This window comes from Zophobas morio, unplaced genomic scaffold, assembly GCF_036711695.1.
Source record: "Zophobas morio isolate AGI-343-1 ecotype UQ-CSIRO unplaced genomic scaffold, CSIRO_AGI_Zmor_V1 ptg000030l, whole genome shotgun sequence".
NCBI lineage: Eukaryota > Metazoa > Arthropoda > Insecta > Coleoptera > Tenebrionidae > Zophobas > Zophobas morio.
In genome coordinates, this window is record NW_026972135.1 from 18,342,976 (window position 1) to 18,358,775 (window position 15,800).

Consider the following 15,800-nt stretch of genomic DNA (forward strand, 5'->3'; position numbering starts at 1 on the left):
AGAACAATACAAATAACTCTGAGTCAGTAACATATTTCCACCCTTTTCGAATAAAAAACATTTAATTGCTTCACACAAACCAACGAGAATGTGTAAAAACTACAGAATTTGCTTTATTAGCATAAATTTTAATTCATATGATCTAGGGCTGATTTAAATATATTAATCAATTCATTAATAAAGTTCTGCTCAAATCTGGGATAAGAGGTTCCTAAATCTTTGACATACAACTGTTCGTCGTAAGAAAACCGTGCTTAAATATTTAAACTTTATAAGAAATTACACAATATCGTTAGAGAATTAGAGATTCTTAGTTCCTATCAGCATTGCAAAACTGACATTTTCATGGTCCTAATGTTTTCAAGTTAACTTAAAAGTTTTAATACATAACCTTGGCAATGCACATGCAGTGAACACCTTTTCTCGCGTCTAATTAATGCACAATTAAATGCACGCTAAATGCATTCAGCATCCCTGTTCAGCATTGTGCAGATTCACTGTGAGATTAAAAAATTCGATCCGATTGGCTTAAGGACGGTAGGCGTTGATGCCTCCGCTGGCGCTTTGATAAAGCACTGCTGACTATTGTCTTTCTCAAAAACATATTAGCACCACTGACTAATCATACTGAAGATATCCGTCTATCTGAGGCATGCCTCCGTCTGAAGTTGGCCTACACGGTGATGATCAGCGCTTATTCCTGTCGAAAGCGCGTACTTCAAAATATGTTATCAAGACGCGTTTTAATAAATCACAGTGTTCTATAAAAGTTATTTGCTATATCTTTAAAATATATTTGAAGTTGAGAGATATTAAAACAAAAACTAATAGTCAATTTTTCCAGGGGAGGCACTGCCTCCCCTGCCTCCCCTGACGAGCCGCCACTGTTCCTTATATATCCAAATTAGAACAAAGAAAGTACATGGTTCAGTTTAAATGGAAAACAAGAAAGATCAAAATCCATTCGGATGTTTGATATTGACAAATTGATACAATTATTGAACTAATGCATCAGAAGAGATAAAAACATAATTAGTTGCCTACATTAGCCTACAGATTTGGAATAACATATTATAATATTACTTGATTAATTGATTAATAACATAAAAAAATAGGGGTTCTTAACACCTCCCCCCTTAAAAAGAATTTCGTCATTTATATTTAGGCGAAAGTTCTTGTGAAGCCCCCAAGGCAGAGCCAGGTGTAGGCTGTGATACTGGATGGTTGTCATCATCGTCATCAGTGGTGATATCTGCCGTGTGGTGAGTCAGATTTCGAAGATGAATCTGCTCAGAAGGTGCAACCTGTCGAGGCTTTTTCCTACAGCACCTTGAAATAATATTATTAGTGACGGAATTGCAATTACTTATTCTAGCGCTATCGTTATCTGAATTACAACGTTTATAATAACAATGTAAACATTTATATGAAATATACAGGAATATTAGTATAACAAATGTATAAAATAAGAATGAATAGTGGGTTAGTGTAGATGAGTTAAGATTATTCCTTTCATTCTCTTCAATAAGAGAGGTTACTTCCTTGAGACTTTTACTAGCTAAATCTAACTGATGATAATCATGAATCTTATACATTGATGGCACATACAGTGAAAAATCAGTATTGTTAACAATTTTTGACTTATTTAAACATATATCTAAATTTAAATTATAAGACGGTAAATAATTTGAATGGATAGTAGAATATAAACTTTCATGTGGTTCTAACGCAGATTGACTAGTAAAGGCGGTACATGATCTATTTAATTTAAACAATCCGCTTCCTTCTAATTTAACATTGAAAGGTGTACTAAAGTTTCTACAATTTATAGTTACATATTCCGTTGATAATAAGTAGACAGCGGATTTTTGTCGGGCTACGTCACGATTATAGGTGGGGACGCGCTGGATCGCCGGGACTCAGTAGCGGGTGATAGATAATCACTGAATTTAATCAGTACTAATTCCATAACGATTTATTAATCAAACGGCTAAGTAAATGAGAACGTGAATTAACAGCAGAGTGCAACGAAACAGCGTTATTCTAATCTCAAATAAACGAAGTGCAGTCCGCAACCGCAATGAATTCGCATCCCGTACGAGCCGTACCGAGTTTGGCCTTGCCTAGCCCGACAGAAATCCGCTCTCTAATAATAAGGTATATAGCCATACATTTTGTTTATACAATTGATGCCAAAGATTCGTATTTAACTTAACTAACTTGGTTTCACAATTTCTTGGTACCATTGCGGTATAAGTAAACAATCTCATCTCGCATGTTTCATGCACATGTGCGGAAAAAATTGGTTGTTCTTGTTTACATACTTTCTTGTTGCCAAAATTCTTACAACGATTTATTTGATCTATGTTAAGCGGTAAATAATGCTGTTTATTCTTTTCAATTAACATATACTTATAAGTTGGTTCGATATACAGATGCAGGCCGTTAACTTGCCTTGCAGGTAAAGGGACTAAATGATAAAGTTGATAAGCGTTTAAAGATACCAGTGGTATGTCAATCACAAAGACTAAATTGAAGTTGCTATAATAAACATGGAGGTCAACAACACTTAAGAATTTATGGAGTTCATTAATCTCTAAAGTTGTGCAAAATTTTGTACCTGGAGGAAGATATGGAATTACGTTATTTAATTCACGCAAAAGTTGACTAGTACTTAATATCGAAGGGTGCAGTTGTCCAATTTTTGCGGCAAAAATGGATTGAATCAAATTATCGACATCGGATTGATAAATTGAAAGCAATGTTGAAAATGTTGTATAATAAGTATTTAATCTTTCAGCCAAAATTAATTGATTCAGTTCTTTACGTTGCTTATTAATTTAAACAATGGTTGCTGTTAAACTATCATGCAGATTTTTTTCATTCTCTTGAATCTGAGCAATTGTTTTGTTAATTTCACATAAGGTGGACTGAACTATATGAGTTTCGCGTTTTAAAAGTTGCATTACCGTTTCTTCGCGTTCTGAAAATTTTCGAATTTGTTCATTATAGTAGTTTGCGTCTTCCTCATCTAAAGTACCGAAAAGAAATTTACTTGCTTGACCGACAAAGTTTGCGAGACCTCTTTTTAATCTGTTTGAAGAACTTAGATTGTTTTCGCCAAGAGTGTCTAAAAGATTTCTAATTTTTTCTTTGAGTCTTAAAATTGTTGGAGAAATAATATTTTCATAATTCTGACAAATGCAAAAGGAGTTGTCGTCTTTGATCTCTGAACATGCGATTGCTGACAAGAAATGCCAATTGCTGCTAAGATTGTCATTGGTGATTAGGCCGTCTTCTCGAGCCTCAAACTAAACACCGGGTTGAAAGAAAAAAGTTCATTATGATAATAGTAATCTTCATAGAAATGATTGCCAAGACCGAAACTAATGGCCTTGTAATTAAGAATGGAATTAGTGAAAGATATAAAAGATGGTCATAGGTAAAGTTTAGACAGAAGAATGAATTAGGGCACAGAGCCACATGATTTAGAGATAGGAGTTATGTCCTAACTTTCGGGTTAGTTTTAGTCAAAATGATATTAAACATTGGATAAGATTTGAATTTGTGGATGACTAAGAATTTTTGTTACGTGGAAAAAAGACTTTGAAGTGATGGGGCGAGAAGTGGACTTACTTGTGACGAGAGTAAGTTAAAAGAATTTGTGAGTTTGTGACGTCGAAAAAAGATTTTGAAGTGATGAGATAGAAGAAATTTGTTATTTGACGTATGTGAACTAAAAGAATTTGTGGGTTTGATTAATGTGAGTCCTGTATGGTTTACCATTTTTTGAAATTATCAGATTTTCATTATCTTCAACTGATTGCACAGTGTAAGGACCTAACCATTTCGCGTCGAGTTTATTTTTACTGGCATTATTTTTGATTAATACTTGATCCCCGACGTGAATATTCTCAATGTGGATATTTCTGTCGTACAGGGCCTTATTTTTTTGTTTAGATTCAATTATTTTTTCACGAGCAATATTCCAAGATTTCTGAAACGTATTTTTCAATTCATAAAAATAATCATCATAATTGTACACGGGCTCAATTTGTGAAAAGGACGAAGGGCTTATAAATTTTCGACAAAAGACTAATTCAAAAGGCGTAAATTTTGTTGAACTATGAACTGACGTATTATAACAAAGCATTGATTGAGCATTTAACGTATCCCAAGATTGTGTGTCTTTATCAACAAATGATCTTACATAGTCAATTAACGTACGGTGTGACCTTTCCAAAGCTCCGTTTGTTTGCGGATGATAAGCCGTAGTTTGAAGTTGTTTGATCTTTAACATTTTGCAAATATTTTTAAATAATTGGCTAGTGAAATTCGAGCCTTGGTCAGTCAAAATTGATTTTGGTATTCCGAAATAACAAATTACATTTTCCACAAATACTTTAGCAATTGTCTCTGTTTCTTGATTTGGCAAAGGAAATGCAAATGAAAATTTCGTTAAATCGTCCTGGATTGTTAAAATGTATTTATTATTATTATGTGTTAATGGCAAAGGACCTACAATATCCAAAAAGATTTTATCAAAAGGTTCATCTGACGTAGTAGTGATAACCATTGGTTGCTTGACGGTTTTGTTTCTCGTTTTCACTTTTTGACATACTTCACAAGTTTTAATAAAATTTTGAACGTCGGATTTCAAATTGTTCCAATTAAAATTCTCGCAAACCCTATTTATGGTTTGTTTTACACCTTTATGTCCTCCTATTAAGGAAGAGTGACTTTCTTTAATTATCTCAAATTTTTCGTCATTGGAGAACTCAGAACTGTTTTCAAAAAATTCTAGAACAAATGAACGAGTTTTAAAAATGTTGTGTATACATTGTTTTAGGCGGTCCCAATTAAAATTATTGCATTTCGAAATCCTCAGATAATGAATTTGGTTCGCTACACAAAATTGATTTAACTTTCTTATTAATTCAGTAAGGTAAATATCGTCATTTATTTGAGATGATGAATCGTTTCCTATTATAACAAAAATAAACTTAAAATCCTCATTTTCTATAAAATGGATCAAATCATCGCGGTTTTCTTTTAAAGATTTTCGTAATAAAAACTCTATTTCTGGGTACTTCTTAAATATTTCCATCGTTAACTTAGTTTTGTATCGAGAACGAGTGATGAATTGTACAATAGCAGCATCTTGTGACTGCTCTAAAATTGAATTGTGACTATCAGTAAATGCAAACATCCTACTCAAGGCATCGGCATTCTGATTAGTTTTACCGGATTTGTAAATAATTTTGTACTTATACTCCTCGAGTTTAAGCCTCCATCTCATTAATCTGGAACCAGGATCTTTAACGTTAAAAAGCCATAGGGGAGACCGGGGCTAGTTGGCTACAGGGGTAAGTTGACTCGGTGGCAATAATTAAAAAACATCGTAACAGAATTCTTTTAAAATTGCACTGTGTCATGCTGACATCTGCTTCCAACTGTATAAAACTCTATAGCATCGTAGAGTCGGTAAGTTAGAAAACACAGCAACTTCTTTGTGTTTGTAGTCAGTGAGTAAATTTCGTCTTCCTTAGAAAAGTTGCTAAATTTTAAGATCTAACGGTATTTGTTTAAATAATTTTAATCAGGTAAGTAGTTCAAAGTGTTCTCAATGTGATACATTGATACAGTATGCAATAATTTTTCAATTGTTGCTGTAAATTAGTCTTCAATGTAGTAAATACTCCAGGGGTTAGTTGGCTAAGTCATTAAGGGGCTAGTTGACTCATTGAGCCAAGTTACCCCAGGAGGTTTAAAACATAGTCAGGTTTAAAAAAACCTTGTTGAAGTGAACATCTTTGATTGGCAGACATGCGTAACTACAAAAGAAAGACACAACGAGCAAATGTTCCACCGGATATTGTAGCACAAGCCGTAAAAATAATCAAAAATGAGAAACGATCAATTAGAAGTGTAGCAAAAGACTTTGATATTCCTCCTAGAACATTAACAAGGTACTGCAAACAAGCCACACTAGGTCACGTTCTTCAGCCTGGTTATAATAAAGTTAGACAGGTAAGAAATTTTTTAAACACCTAGGTAGGCATATACATACATACATACCTACCCACTCTTCTGCTTCTACAGGTGTTCAGTTTAGAACAAGAAAATAACTTGAAAAAATACTTGCAAAAAGCGTCGGATATTTATTATGGACTCACTCCAAAAGAAGTTCGACAGTTTGCCTTCCAATATGCAACTGCGTTAAAAATAAAAATACCTGAATCTTGGAAAACAAATAAATTAGCAGGAGAAGACTGGCTCTCCGGGTATTTGAAAAGAAATGTGGAGCTTAGCATAAGAAAACCAGAGGCTACCAGCTTGGCAAGAGCTTCAAATTTTAATAGAACAAATGTTAACCGATTTTTCGAAAATTTAAAGACAGTGCTAGATCGTCTTAAGCTTGAGTCCGGGGATATATGGAACATGGACGAGACGGGAATAACGACTGTGCAAAAACCGGACAGAGTGATTGGCCGGCGTGGGTATAAACAAATTGGAAAGATTGTCTCGGCTGAACGAGGAACGTTAGTGACATTGGCTTTAGCAGTTTCCGCTACGGGAAATTCTATTCCACCTTTTTTTATTTTCCCTCGAGTACACTTTAGAGATCACTTTTTAAGAAATGCACCACCAAGCAGTGCAGGAAGTGCAAATCCGTCAGGCTGGATGAACGCCGAACATTTTTTTGCTTTTGTTAAACATTCAAAAACATCTAGGGAAAGGCCTTCCCTGCTTAAACTGGATAACCACGACTCACATCTGTCCATAGATGCTTTAAATTATTGCAAAGAAAATGGAGTCACGGTTTTATCCTTTCCACCTCACTGTAGCCATAAACTACAACCATTAGACAGAAGTGTTTGTGGAAACTGTAGTGATTATTAATTGTGGAACGACGTGCACTTTTAACAACGATTTATTGATTATTATGTACATGTCAATATATATATTATATGATGAAAGTATTTATGTGTTTTTGCGACGCGTGCCCGTTGACGGGTTGTTGGTGACTCTAGTCCGCCACTCGTTCGTCCAGGAGGGCAGTGATGAATCAATTTGGGGGTGGTACCGAACACCCGACGAGAGCCGAGCAGCCGAGAACTTCGGGTGGTACCACACATGACTTCCCCTCTTGAAGGTGCGTCCTTCAACATATTACGACTGGCTGGCCTAGGCCACTTTACGTAGGGCGCGTTTGGTGAGTCCATGAACAGTTTTGATTGTTACCACCCGCACTACACCGTCGTCGCCTGGATGAAAACCGTGATCCGTCCGGTTTTCCATGTGAGAGGTGGTACATTTTCTGCTGTAATGCTCTTGCTGTTTCTGCCATTTGCGTTAGGTACTCGCGACTCCAGCGTCGCCAAAAGTGCGTGCGAATTTTTTCCACCAATTGCCATCGGGACAGTTTTTTAATCGTCACCTCCGTCACATCGTATTCTGGAAAGGAAGTTAATGGCTCTCCGATGAGGAAGTGACCGGGTATTAGGATGCTCAGGTCGTTGGGATCGGACGATAAGGGGGTCAAAGGTCTTGAATTTAAACATGCTTCAATGCGTATCAAGAGTGTGGACATTTCGCTAATGTCGGAAAATGCAACGGGTATAGCTTTTCTTGGCACTTTAATTTGACGTATATGGTTCAAACTGCTTAAAAAGGTAATCCAAGACGTATATATATCGGGAGGTACTGATTCATCCCAACCCAGTTTTAGCGTCCATAAACGTTGCAAAATTAATTTAGCATGCATTATGATGGGTCCGAGCAACACTAACGGATCAAATATTTGGGCCGTTACCGAAAGTATGGCACGTTTGGTTACTTTATTAGGTATATTTTTCAGTATAATCTCGTAACTTAAATTATCGACGGTTGGGTTCCAACACAAACCTAAAATTTTGGTAAATTTATCCTTATGCAATTGTACGTTCGAATCATGGAAATTATCATTATTAGATACAACACTTAGTTCGTTTGACTGAAATTTTCGCAGTTCAAATTGACCCTGTTTCAATATGGCCGTTACATCATTTTTTATTTCAGTTAAATCTTCGATCGAGTCAGCCCCGGTTAAAAGGTCGTCCATATAAAAATCTCGACGAATGATTTCGCTCGCGATAGGGTACCTAGCTTGGTTTTGATCAGCTAACTCCTTCAAACACCGCGTAGCAATAAAACTTGCCGGTTTAGTACCATATGTTAGTGTCAAAAGACGATACGTATTTAGTGGTTCGGATGGATGATTCCGCCAAAGAACTAATTGATAATTCGTATCGTTGGGATGTATCTTAATCTGACGATACATTTTCGCTATATCAGCGTTTAACACGTACTGAAATGTTCTAAAGCGTACTATTATTGAAAATAGGTCTTGTTGTAATACCGCCCCAGCTAGCAAATTATCGTTTAGACTTTGTTTATTTGAAGTTTTTGCCGACGCGTCAAAAACAACTCTTAATTTTGTTGTCGTACTAGACTCCTTTTGCACGGCGTGGTGAGGCAAATAAACGCAATTGTTGTCGTTGGGTGGTTGGCTTAAATATTCCATATGATTTAAATTTTGGTATTCTAACATGAAATCTACATAATTTGTTTTAACGTGTGGGTTTTTGATCAAATTCCTTTCAAGACTAAAAAAGCGTTTGAGAGCTGCATTTCGTGAATTACCAATATTTATTTTGTTATTTTTAATGGGCAACCGTACAATAAATCGCCCGTCATGGTCCCGTTGGACAGTTTCCCGGAAGTGGGTTTCACAAAGAGTTTCGTCTTCGTTAGACGCATTCTTATCGTAATCCGCCGTAATTACTGGTTTTTCCAATTCCCAAATCTTTCTTGCCTGTATTTCTAAGCCGGGGTCGGGTCCGGATATGGAAATATTGCATGTTGTAAAATTTGTCGGTAAGTTTATGGTACCGAGAGGGCCTCCCACAATAAACCCTAAATGTGTTTTTTGAAATATTAACCCACTGCCCGGCGAGGACAATTGGCCTATGCAAAGTAAATTCCAAAAAAGGCCGGCTCCTATCAAAAGATCTATTGTACCCGATTCGAAAAACTTGGGATCTGCTAGTTTTATGGTTTTGGGAATTTCCAAAGAGGAGGGGTTGATAGACACTAACGGAAGATTTTCGGTTATTTTGTTCACCACGATGCAATTTATTTTTGTTGAGTACGCATTATAAATAGATTTTATACCCACATCTAAAACTTGCTTTTGAGAAGAACTTGCCGCTCCATTTAAACCCTTAATTTGAATATTTATTTGTTTCGTGCTCAATTTTAGCTTTTTAATCATCGGTTCAGTTATGTAATTGGACATAGAACCTGGATCCAACAAAGCTCTACAAGTTTCATATTCATTTTTAGCATTTTTAATAAGAACTATAGCCGTTGATAGTAAAACGGAATCTGAGCATTTTAATAAACTAGAAGAATGATTACTTAAAGTTACTGAACTATTTTCATCGGCGTCAGCTTCGTCTGTATGTATTAACGTATTATGTTTTTTGTTACAAGCTTGACATTTATGACTGGTACGACATGTAGCAACCTGATGATTTTCGCGGAGACAATTGATGCATAATTTAAGACGTTTAACTTGCGCTATACGCTCGGGAATTGACATTTTCAAAAAATCTATACACTGAAAAATAACATGAGATGATTTTTTACACATTGAACAAGATGCTTGTTTTTTATTAGTGGTTATGTGAGAAACAGTCTTTGATTTGTTGAAATAATTATTTTGTTTATGATAAACCTTTCCTTCATTTGATGTTTTATTATTCGACATATAACTTAATGATTCCAACATTAAACAACGTTTTTCTAGAAAGTCAATAAACTGTTTGTAAGTCGGTACATCTTTATCGAGGGAAAGTTGCCATTCACGTTTTGTACTATAATCCAACTTTTCTACAATGACAGGAATAAGTAATGCATCCCATTTGTCCACCGTTATTCCTAATGATTTTAGAGATGTTAAATTCGACACCACCGTATCGACAAGAGCCCGCAATAAGGATGGTGATTGCTTATTTATACTAGGAGCATTTAAAATGGACATTACGTGATCTTGCACTATTAAACGAGTATTTTTGAACCGATTAGTTAGTAATCTCCATGCCTCTTTATAATTTTCATCGTTAATAACTAAAGATTCAATGGTACGCAAGGCTTCGTCGCGCAAGGAAGACTTTAAATACTGAAGTCGCTGACGATTATTTAACGCCTTATTCTCATCTATCACCGATTTGAACGAATTTTCAAAATTTAGCCATTCTTTGTAATCGCCACTAAATGATTTGATATTTAAAACGGGTAGATTCAACTGCATGCTGTCATTAGAATCTCGTGGATTTTTACCGTCCGTAGGGTTAAGCAATAAAGAAGTCGATGGAACCGGAACCGCGAGACTTTTTTCTATAATATCGTTTATAAGACACACAACATCGCAATAACGAATTTCAAATTCCGATCTGCAGCCTTCATAGGCTTCTGCGGCCCCCTTTTCAAGTTGCTCTATCTGGTATTGAGTTTCGTCAAAATCGTTTCTAATTCCGTCAAGAAGTGATAATCGTGCTTTTAATTGATTGATACTGACCCCAGGACTATATGACTGTACATATTCCTCTATTCGTTTCAATTTATCATCAATGGTTTTCAATTTGCTTTTTTGCTGATCTAATTTAGACATATTTTTGAATAATTAATGAACCTTAAAGCCAATCAAAAATGTATAGATACACAAATACGCGTTGAAGCTAGCCGTGCGAATATGATAAAAAGGGAAATCTTAGGACAAAAGAGCCAACTAACCTTTCTCCTCTCAATGGTTTACACTCGTCCACGATAAGAGTGTAGCTTAACGTGTACTGACTCCCTCTTGTTGAATCCCTAGTTCCGATGTTGAGATTTTTGCACGGGGTGGTGATTCCTCGTCGGAGATGCTGCCCACTGCTGCCGCGAAAATCGCTGAATGACGACTTCTTCCACGGGGTGGCGTTTCCTCGTCGGAGATGTTGCCCACTGCTGCCGTAGAAATCGCTGAATGAACCTCTTCCGCGGGGTGGTGTTTCCTTTGTCGGAATTGCTGCCCACTGCTGCCACGGAGATCGCTGAATGAACCTCTTCCACGGGGTGGTGTTTCCTTTGTCGGAAATGCTGCCCACTGCTGCCACGGAGATCGCTGAATGAACCTCTTCCACGGGGTGGTGTTTCCTTTTTTAGAAATTCTGCCCACTGCTTCCACGGAATTTGTTAGTTGAAAACTTCTTCCATGGGGTGGTGTTTCCTTTTTCAGAAATGCTGCCCACTGCTACCACGGAACGTCACTACCACGCGTCGCGTTTCAATTCCGAATAATACAGTCGCGGTATTAATATCCGGCTCGAAGGACCAATGTGGAAACTGTAGTGATTATTAATTGTGGAACGACGTGCACTTTTAACAACGATTTATTGATTATTATGTACATGTCAATATATATATTATATGATGAAAGTATTTATGTGTTTTTGCGACGCGTGCCCGTTGACGGGTTGTTGGTGACTCTAGTCCGCCACTCGTTCGTCCAGGAGGGCAGTGATGAATCAATTTGGGGGTGGTACCGAACACCCGACGAGAGCCGAGCAGCCGAGAACTTCGGGTGGTACCACACAGTGTTTATGGGCCGTTAAAGAAATATGTGAATTCTTCTTGCGATGCATGGATGACCAATCACCCTGGCCATACGATGACTATTTATGACATTCCTGAAATTGTAAACTCTTGTTTGCCTCTTGCTGCTTCTCCTGCTAACATAAAAGCCGGATTTGCAGTAACAGGAATTTTTCCATATAATGCGCATGTGTTTCAAGATGAAGAGTATATGCCTGGATATGTCACAGACAGACCGAACCCAGAAAATGTTCAAGATGTTCCAGCTAACGTGACCATTGAAGAAGATCCAGCTGAAATAAACTTTAGCGAGCCACAACCTGGTCCCTCATCTCGCAGATCTCCATCGAATACCCCCCCACCTCCTACACCAGAAAATATACGACCGCTACCAAAAGCAGCACCAGAAAAGCTAAAAAGTACTAGCAGAAAAAGACGAGTAACAGCCATATTAACAGATACGCCAATTAAAGACACATTAGAAGAAGAGCAGAAAAACAAAAGGAAAAAAAACAATAGTGGAACCAAAGAAAAAGGAATAAAGAGAAATGTCTTTCAAAAAAAAAAAAAATGAAAAGCGTTAACACTAAGAAGCATATAGTTGCTGACGAGGAAACTGATTCCGATGAAGAAGATACTTTCTGTCTTGTATGTTTAGATAGGTTTTCTAACAGCGCTTCAAAAGAGAAATGGATCCAGTGTACTGAATGCCATATGTGGGCTCATGAAAAGTGCACCGATGGTGATAATCATTATGTGTGTCATAATTGCACATCTGACGAAGATTGACATTTTCAGTCAGTAAATTAGAAAAAATTTTGTGTTTTGCTGTTTTTGCTTTTTTTACCAAAGAATAAACCTTGGTTTTTGTTTTATCTAGTAATAAATTTTCTGTGACCTAATTATCTATCAATTTAGTCATATGCCAACATGCCTCCTAACATGCGCCTACTTGCCCCGACAATGGGGTAATTTGGCGCAATTGCAAGGCGTTTTAAAAAAAATCAAAACAAATTTTTACATAAATGTAGACGTGGTTTAGCAGTGTCTAAATGTTGCTGGATCTTCCACCTTTCTTCTAACACTGATAAACCTTCCATAAACGGTTTCAAAACGGAAATAAAAGATCTAAAGTAAAAAGTGCGCCAACTAGCCCCGGTCTCCCCTACTAGCGGTTTATGGTCTGATAAAATGTTAAACTCTCTGCCATATAAATATGGTCTAAAATGTTGTACTGACCAAACGATTGCAAGAAGTTCTTTATCAGTTGTACTGTAATTTAATTCCGCTTTATTAAGTGATCGCGATGCGTACGCGATTGGTTGATCACCAGTTTTCGTTTGTTGTGACAAGATGGCTCCAATGCCAGTACCGCTTGCGTCAGTCGTTAAATTGAAAGGCTTAGAAAAATCAGGATATTGTAAAACAATATCGTCGGACAAAATTGATTTAAGTTTTTCGAACGCAAGTTGTACTGACGTTGTCCAGTCAAAAGGTACGTTTTTCTTCAATAAATTATTTATAGGTTTAGAAATTGAACTAAAATTTTTAACAAAACGCCTGTAATATCCTGCTAATCCCAAAAATGCTTTAACTTGCTTCGTATTTGTTGGCACGGGAAAATTTTTAACTGATTTGACCTTTTCAGGATCGGGACGAATACCTTTATCGGTTACTAAATGGCCTAAATAGCAAACTTCGCGTTTTAAAAATTCGCACTTATCTGGTTGCAATTTTAAATTATGTTCCTTTAATCGATTAAAAACTTCTTTCAATTTGACTTCATGTTCTTTTAGATTTTCCGCATAAATTACTATATCGTCTAAATACACAAAACATTTAATTCCTTGTAAACCTATTAGAACACGGTCCATCAACATTTGAAAACAAGCCGGGGCTCCGGAAAGACCCATTGGCATTCTTTTGTATTGATAGTGCCCGAAAGGAGTACTGAACGCGGTTTTTTCGGCATCCAAAGGATTCATCGGAATTTGATGGAAACCGGACGCTAAATCTAACACCGTGAAATAACGACTTCTACCTAATTGATCCAGAATATCCGTGATATTCGGCAAAGGATATGCATCGCCTAGAGTTACTTCGTTCAATTTACGGAAATCGACAACAATCCTAAATTTCTTTTCTCCCGAGGAATCAGGTTTTTTCGCGACTAAAAGAAGAGGAGAATTCCAAGGACTAGTGCTGGGTTCTATTACATCTTGATCCAGCATACTTTGTACCTGTTTGTTAATTTCATTTCTTTGTGCTTCAGGGAGACGATATGGTCTTATCTTAATAGGTTGCTGTGTTTGTGGTATTGGAATTGTATGACTAATGGTATTAGTTTGTGATAAGGGTTCATCTTTGAAAGTAAACAAATCTAAGTATTCCGTACAAATATCTGTTATTTGGCGACTTTCTTCGGAATTTAAATGATCTAGACGTAATTTTTCCATTACTTTACTATGTCTGTCTAAAACTGCGTTAATTTCATTATTTGAATCTGGCGGTCTATTTATTGGGAAACAATCAAATTTATTAAGAGGACTTATTTCGGCTTCAATTTCATCTAATCTTACTTCGGACTCGCCAGGATTTAGAAGTGCTACGACTGATTGATTATTTTTAACTTTTATTAGAGATTCCGCATTAAAAATTGATTTTTCCTGTTTAGACTTTTTCATAATATAATCACCGTTTGGAGCTTTTATATAGACTTTGAATAACCTTTCACATCGCGGCGGTAGTACAAATTCGTCATTAGATTTATTACTCATATTAAAATTATCATTATTTATGGTTTTATTACCTGAATGGTCATTGTCAAAAATTATCTGCTGCTTAATATTCACATTTAAATTAAATTGTTCGAGGAACGGCTTACCCAGAATACCGTCCTCAGGAATTGGAAAAGAGTTCTTTACTAAGTAAAACTTGATAGGTTCATTAAATCCCTCAACATTTAATTCACTATAACCAAAAGTTTTTACAGCGGGTTCGCTTATACCTAACAAAGATACACATTCTTTGACGTACGGCGTATCGTCACTTAGAGATTGTACTTTTATCAAATTCAAATCAGCACCAGAATCAATCAAAAACTTACATTTACGAGTATTTTCAAAATAGTTCGATTTAAGAATTAAATGGTTATTTTTCAAAGAACGAAAGATCATTACATTAGATTGGGATCTCAATTGTCGAACGTCATTATTATTATCTCTCTGTTTACTTGTACTAGGCTGGGAATTATTTACTCGTTGATTAAAAGTTTGACCATTATTTGCTCCGCGATTATTTTCGTGAGACCTAGAATTATTAAATTTTCCCTTATAGCAATCGTTAATATGATGTCCAGGTTTTTTACAATAGTTACATATGATAAAAACGGATCTGGGTGCCTCAGCACCTGATACGCGAGGTTTGTAACCTGAAAAATTTGTGCGATTATTTTGGTTGGCGTAATTTGGACTTGGAAAATTACGAGCTTGATTAGAATTATTAAAATTTTGATTTTGGTTTTTCATACGACATTCTCTCATGATATGACCTCGTTTGCCACAAAAATTACAAAACTTATCACCGTTCGGATTAAAAGAGTTACGTTGCGAAAAATCGGATTTTAGGACACGTTCTTCCTCAATTGAACTTTGCACAGCTTCTTCTAAAATTTTAGGTTGACGTGCCTTTACAATATTTTTAAGTGGTTGCTGCAATCCTTCTAGAAATACGGTTAACGATAAAGATTTAATATACGATCTAATGGCTTGGCTTTCAGCATCTGATTTACCGAGACAACTAGCATTAATTAATTGATATTGAATATCTTCAAACCTGAGACTATACGCGCGGGCATCTTCGTTTCTATTTTGTTTGCAGGAATTTAACTGAAGCTGCAAAAATGAGATTGTTTTCTTACCCCCAAAACTCTCTTCTAACATAAATTTCAATTCTTCCCATTTATTTATTTCCCTATATTTGACAACATCAAGGGCTCTACCAATTAATTTCGTAATTACACCTTCTAAGAAAATAGATTTGACTGTCGGTTTGACGCGATTTAAAGCAAATTCGCACTTGTTGAGGAAAGAGTACAGATGCGATGACTGTCCGTCGTATTC

The 15,800-nt window shown here is 36.2% G+C and overlaps 1 protein-coding gene across 1 annotated transcript; it reads right to left on the reverse strand.

Annotated features, from left to right (window-relative positions):
• Positions 1-7,188: 7,188 nt before the first annotated feature.
• On the reverse strand, positions 7,189-11,729 carry LOC135138680 (uncharacterized). The gene is made up of 4 exons (XM_064068657.1): positions 11,636-11,729; positions 10,840-11,209; positions 7,409-10,574; positions 7,189-7,344 (listed from the first exon to the last, which is right to left on the reverse strand). Exons 1-4 carry the CDS (start codon positions 11,727-11,729, stop codon positions 7,189-7,191), a joined length of 3,786 nt encoding a protein of 1,261 aa, XP_063924727.1.
• Between the last annotated feature and the right edge of the window lie 4,071 nt (positions 11,730-15,800).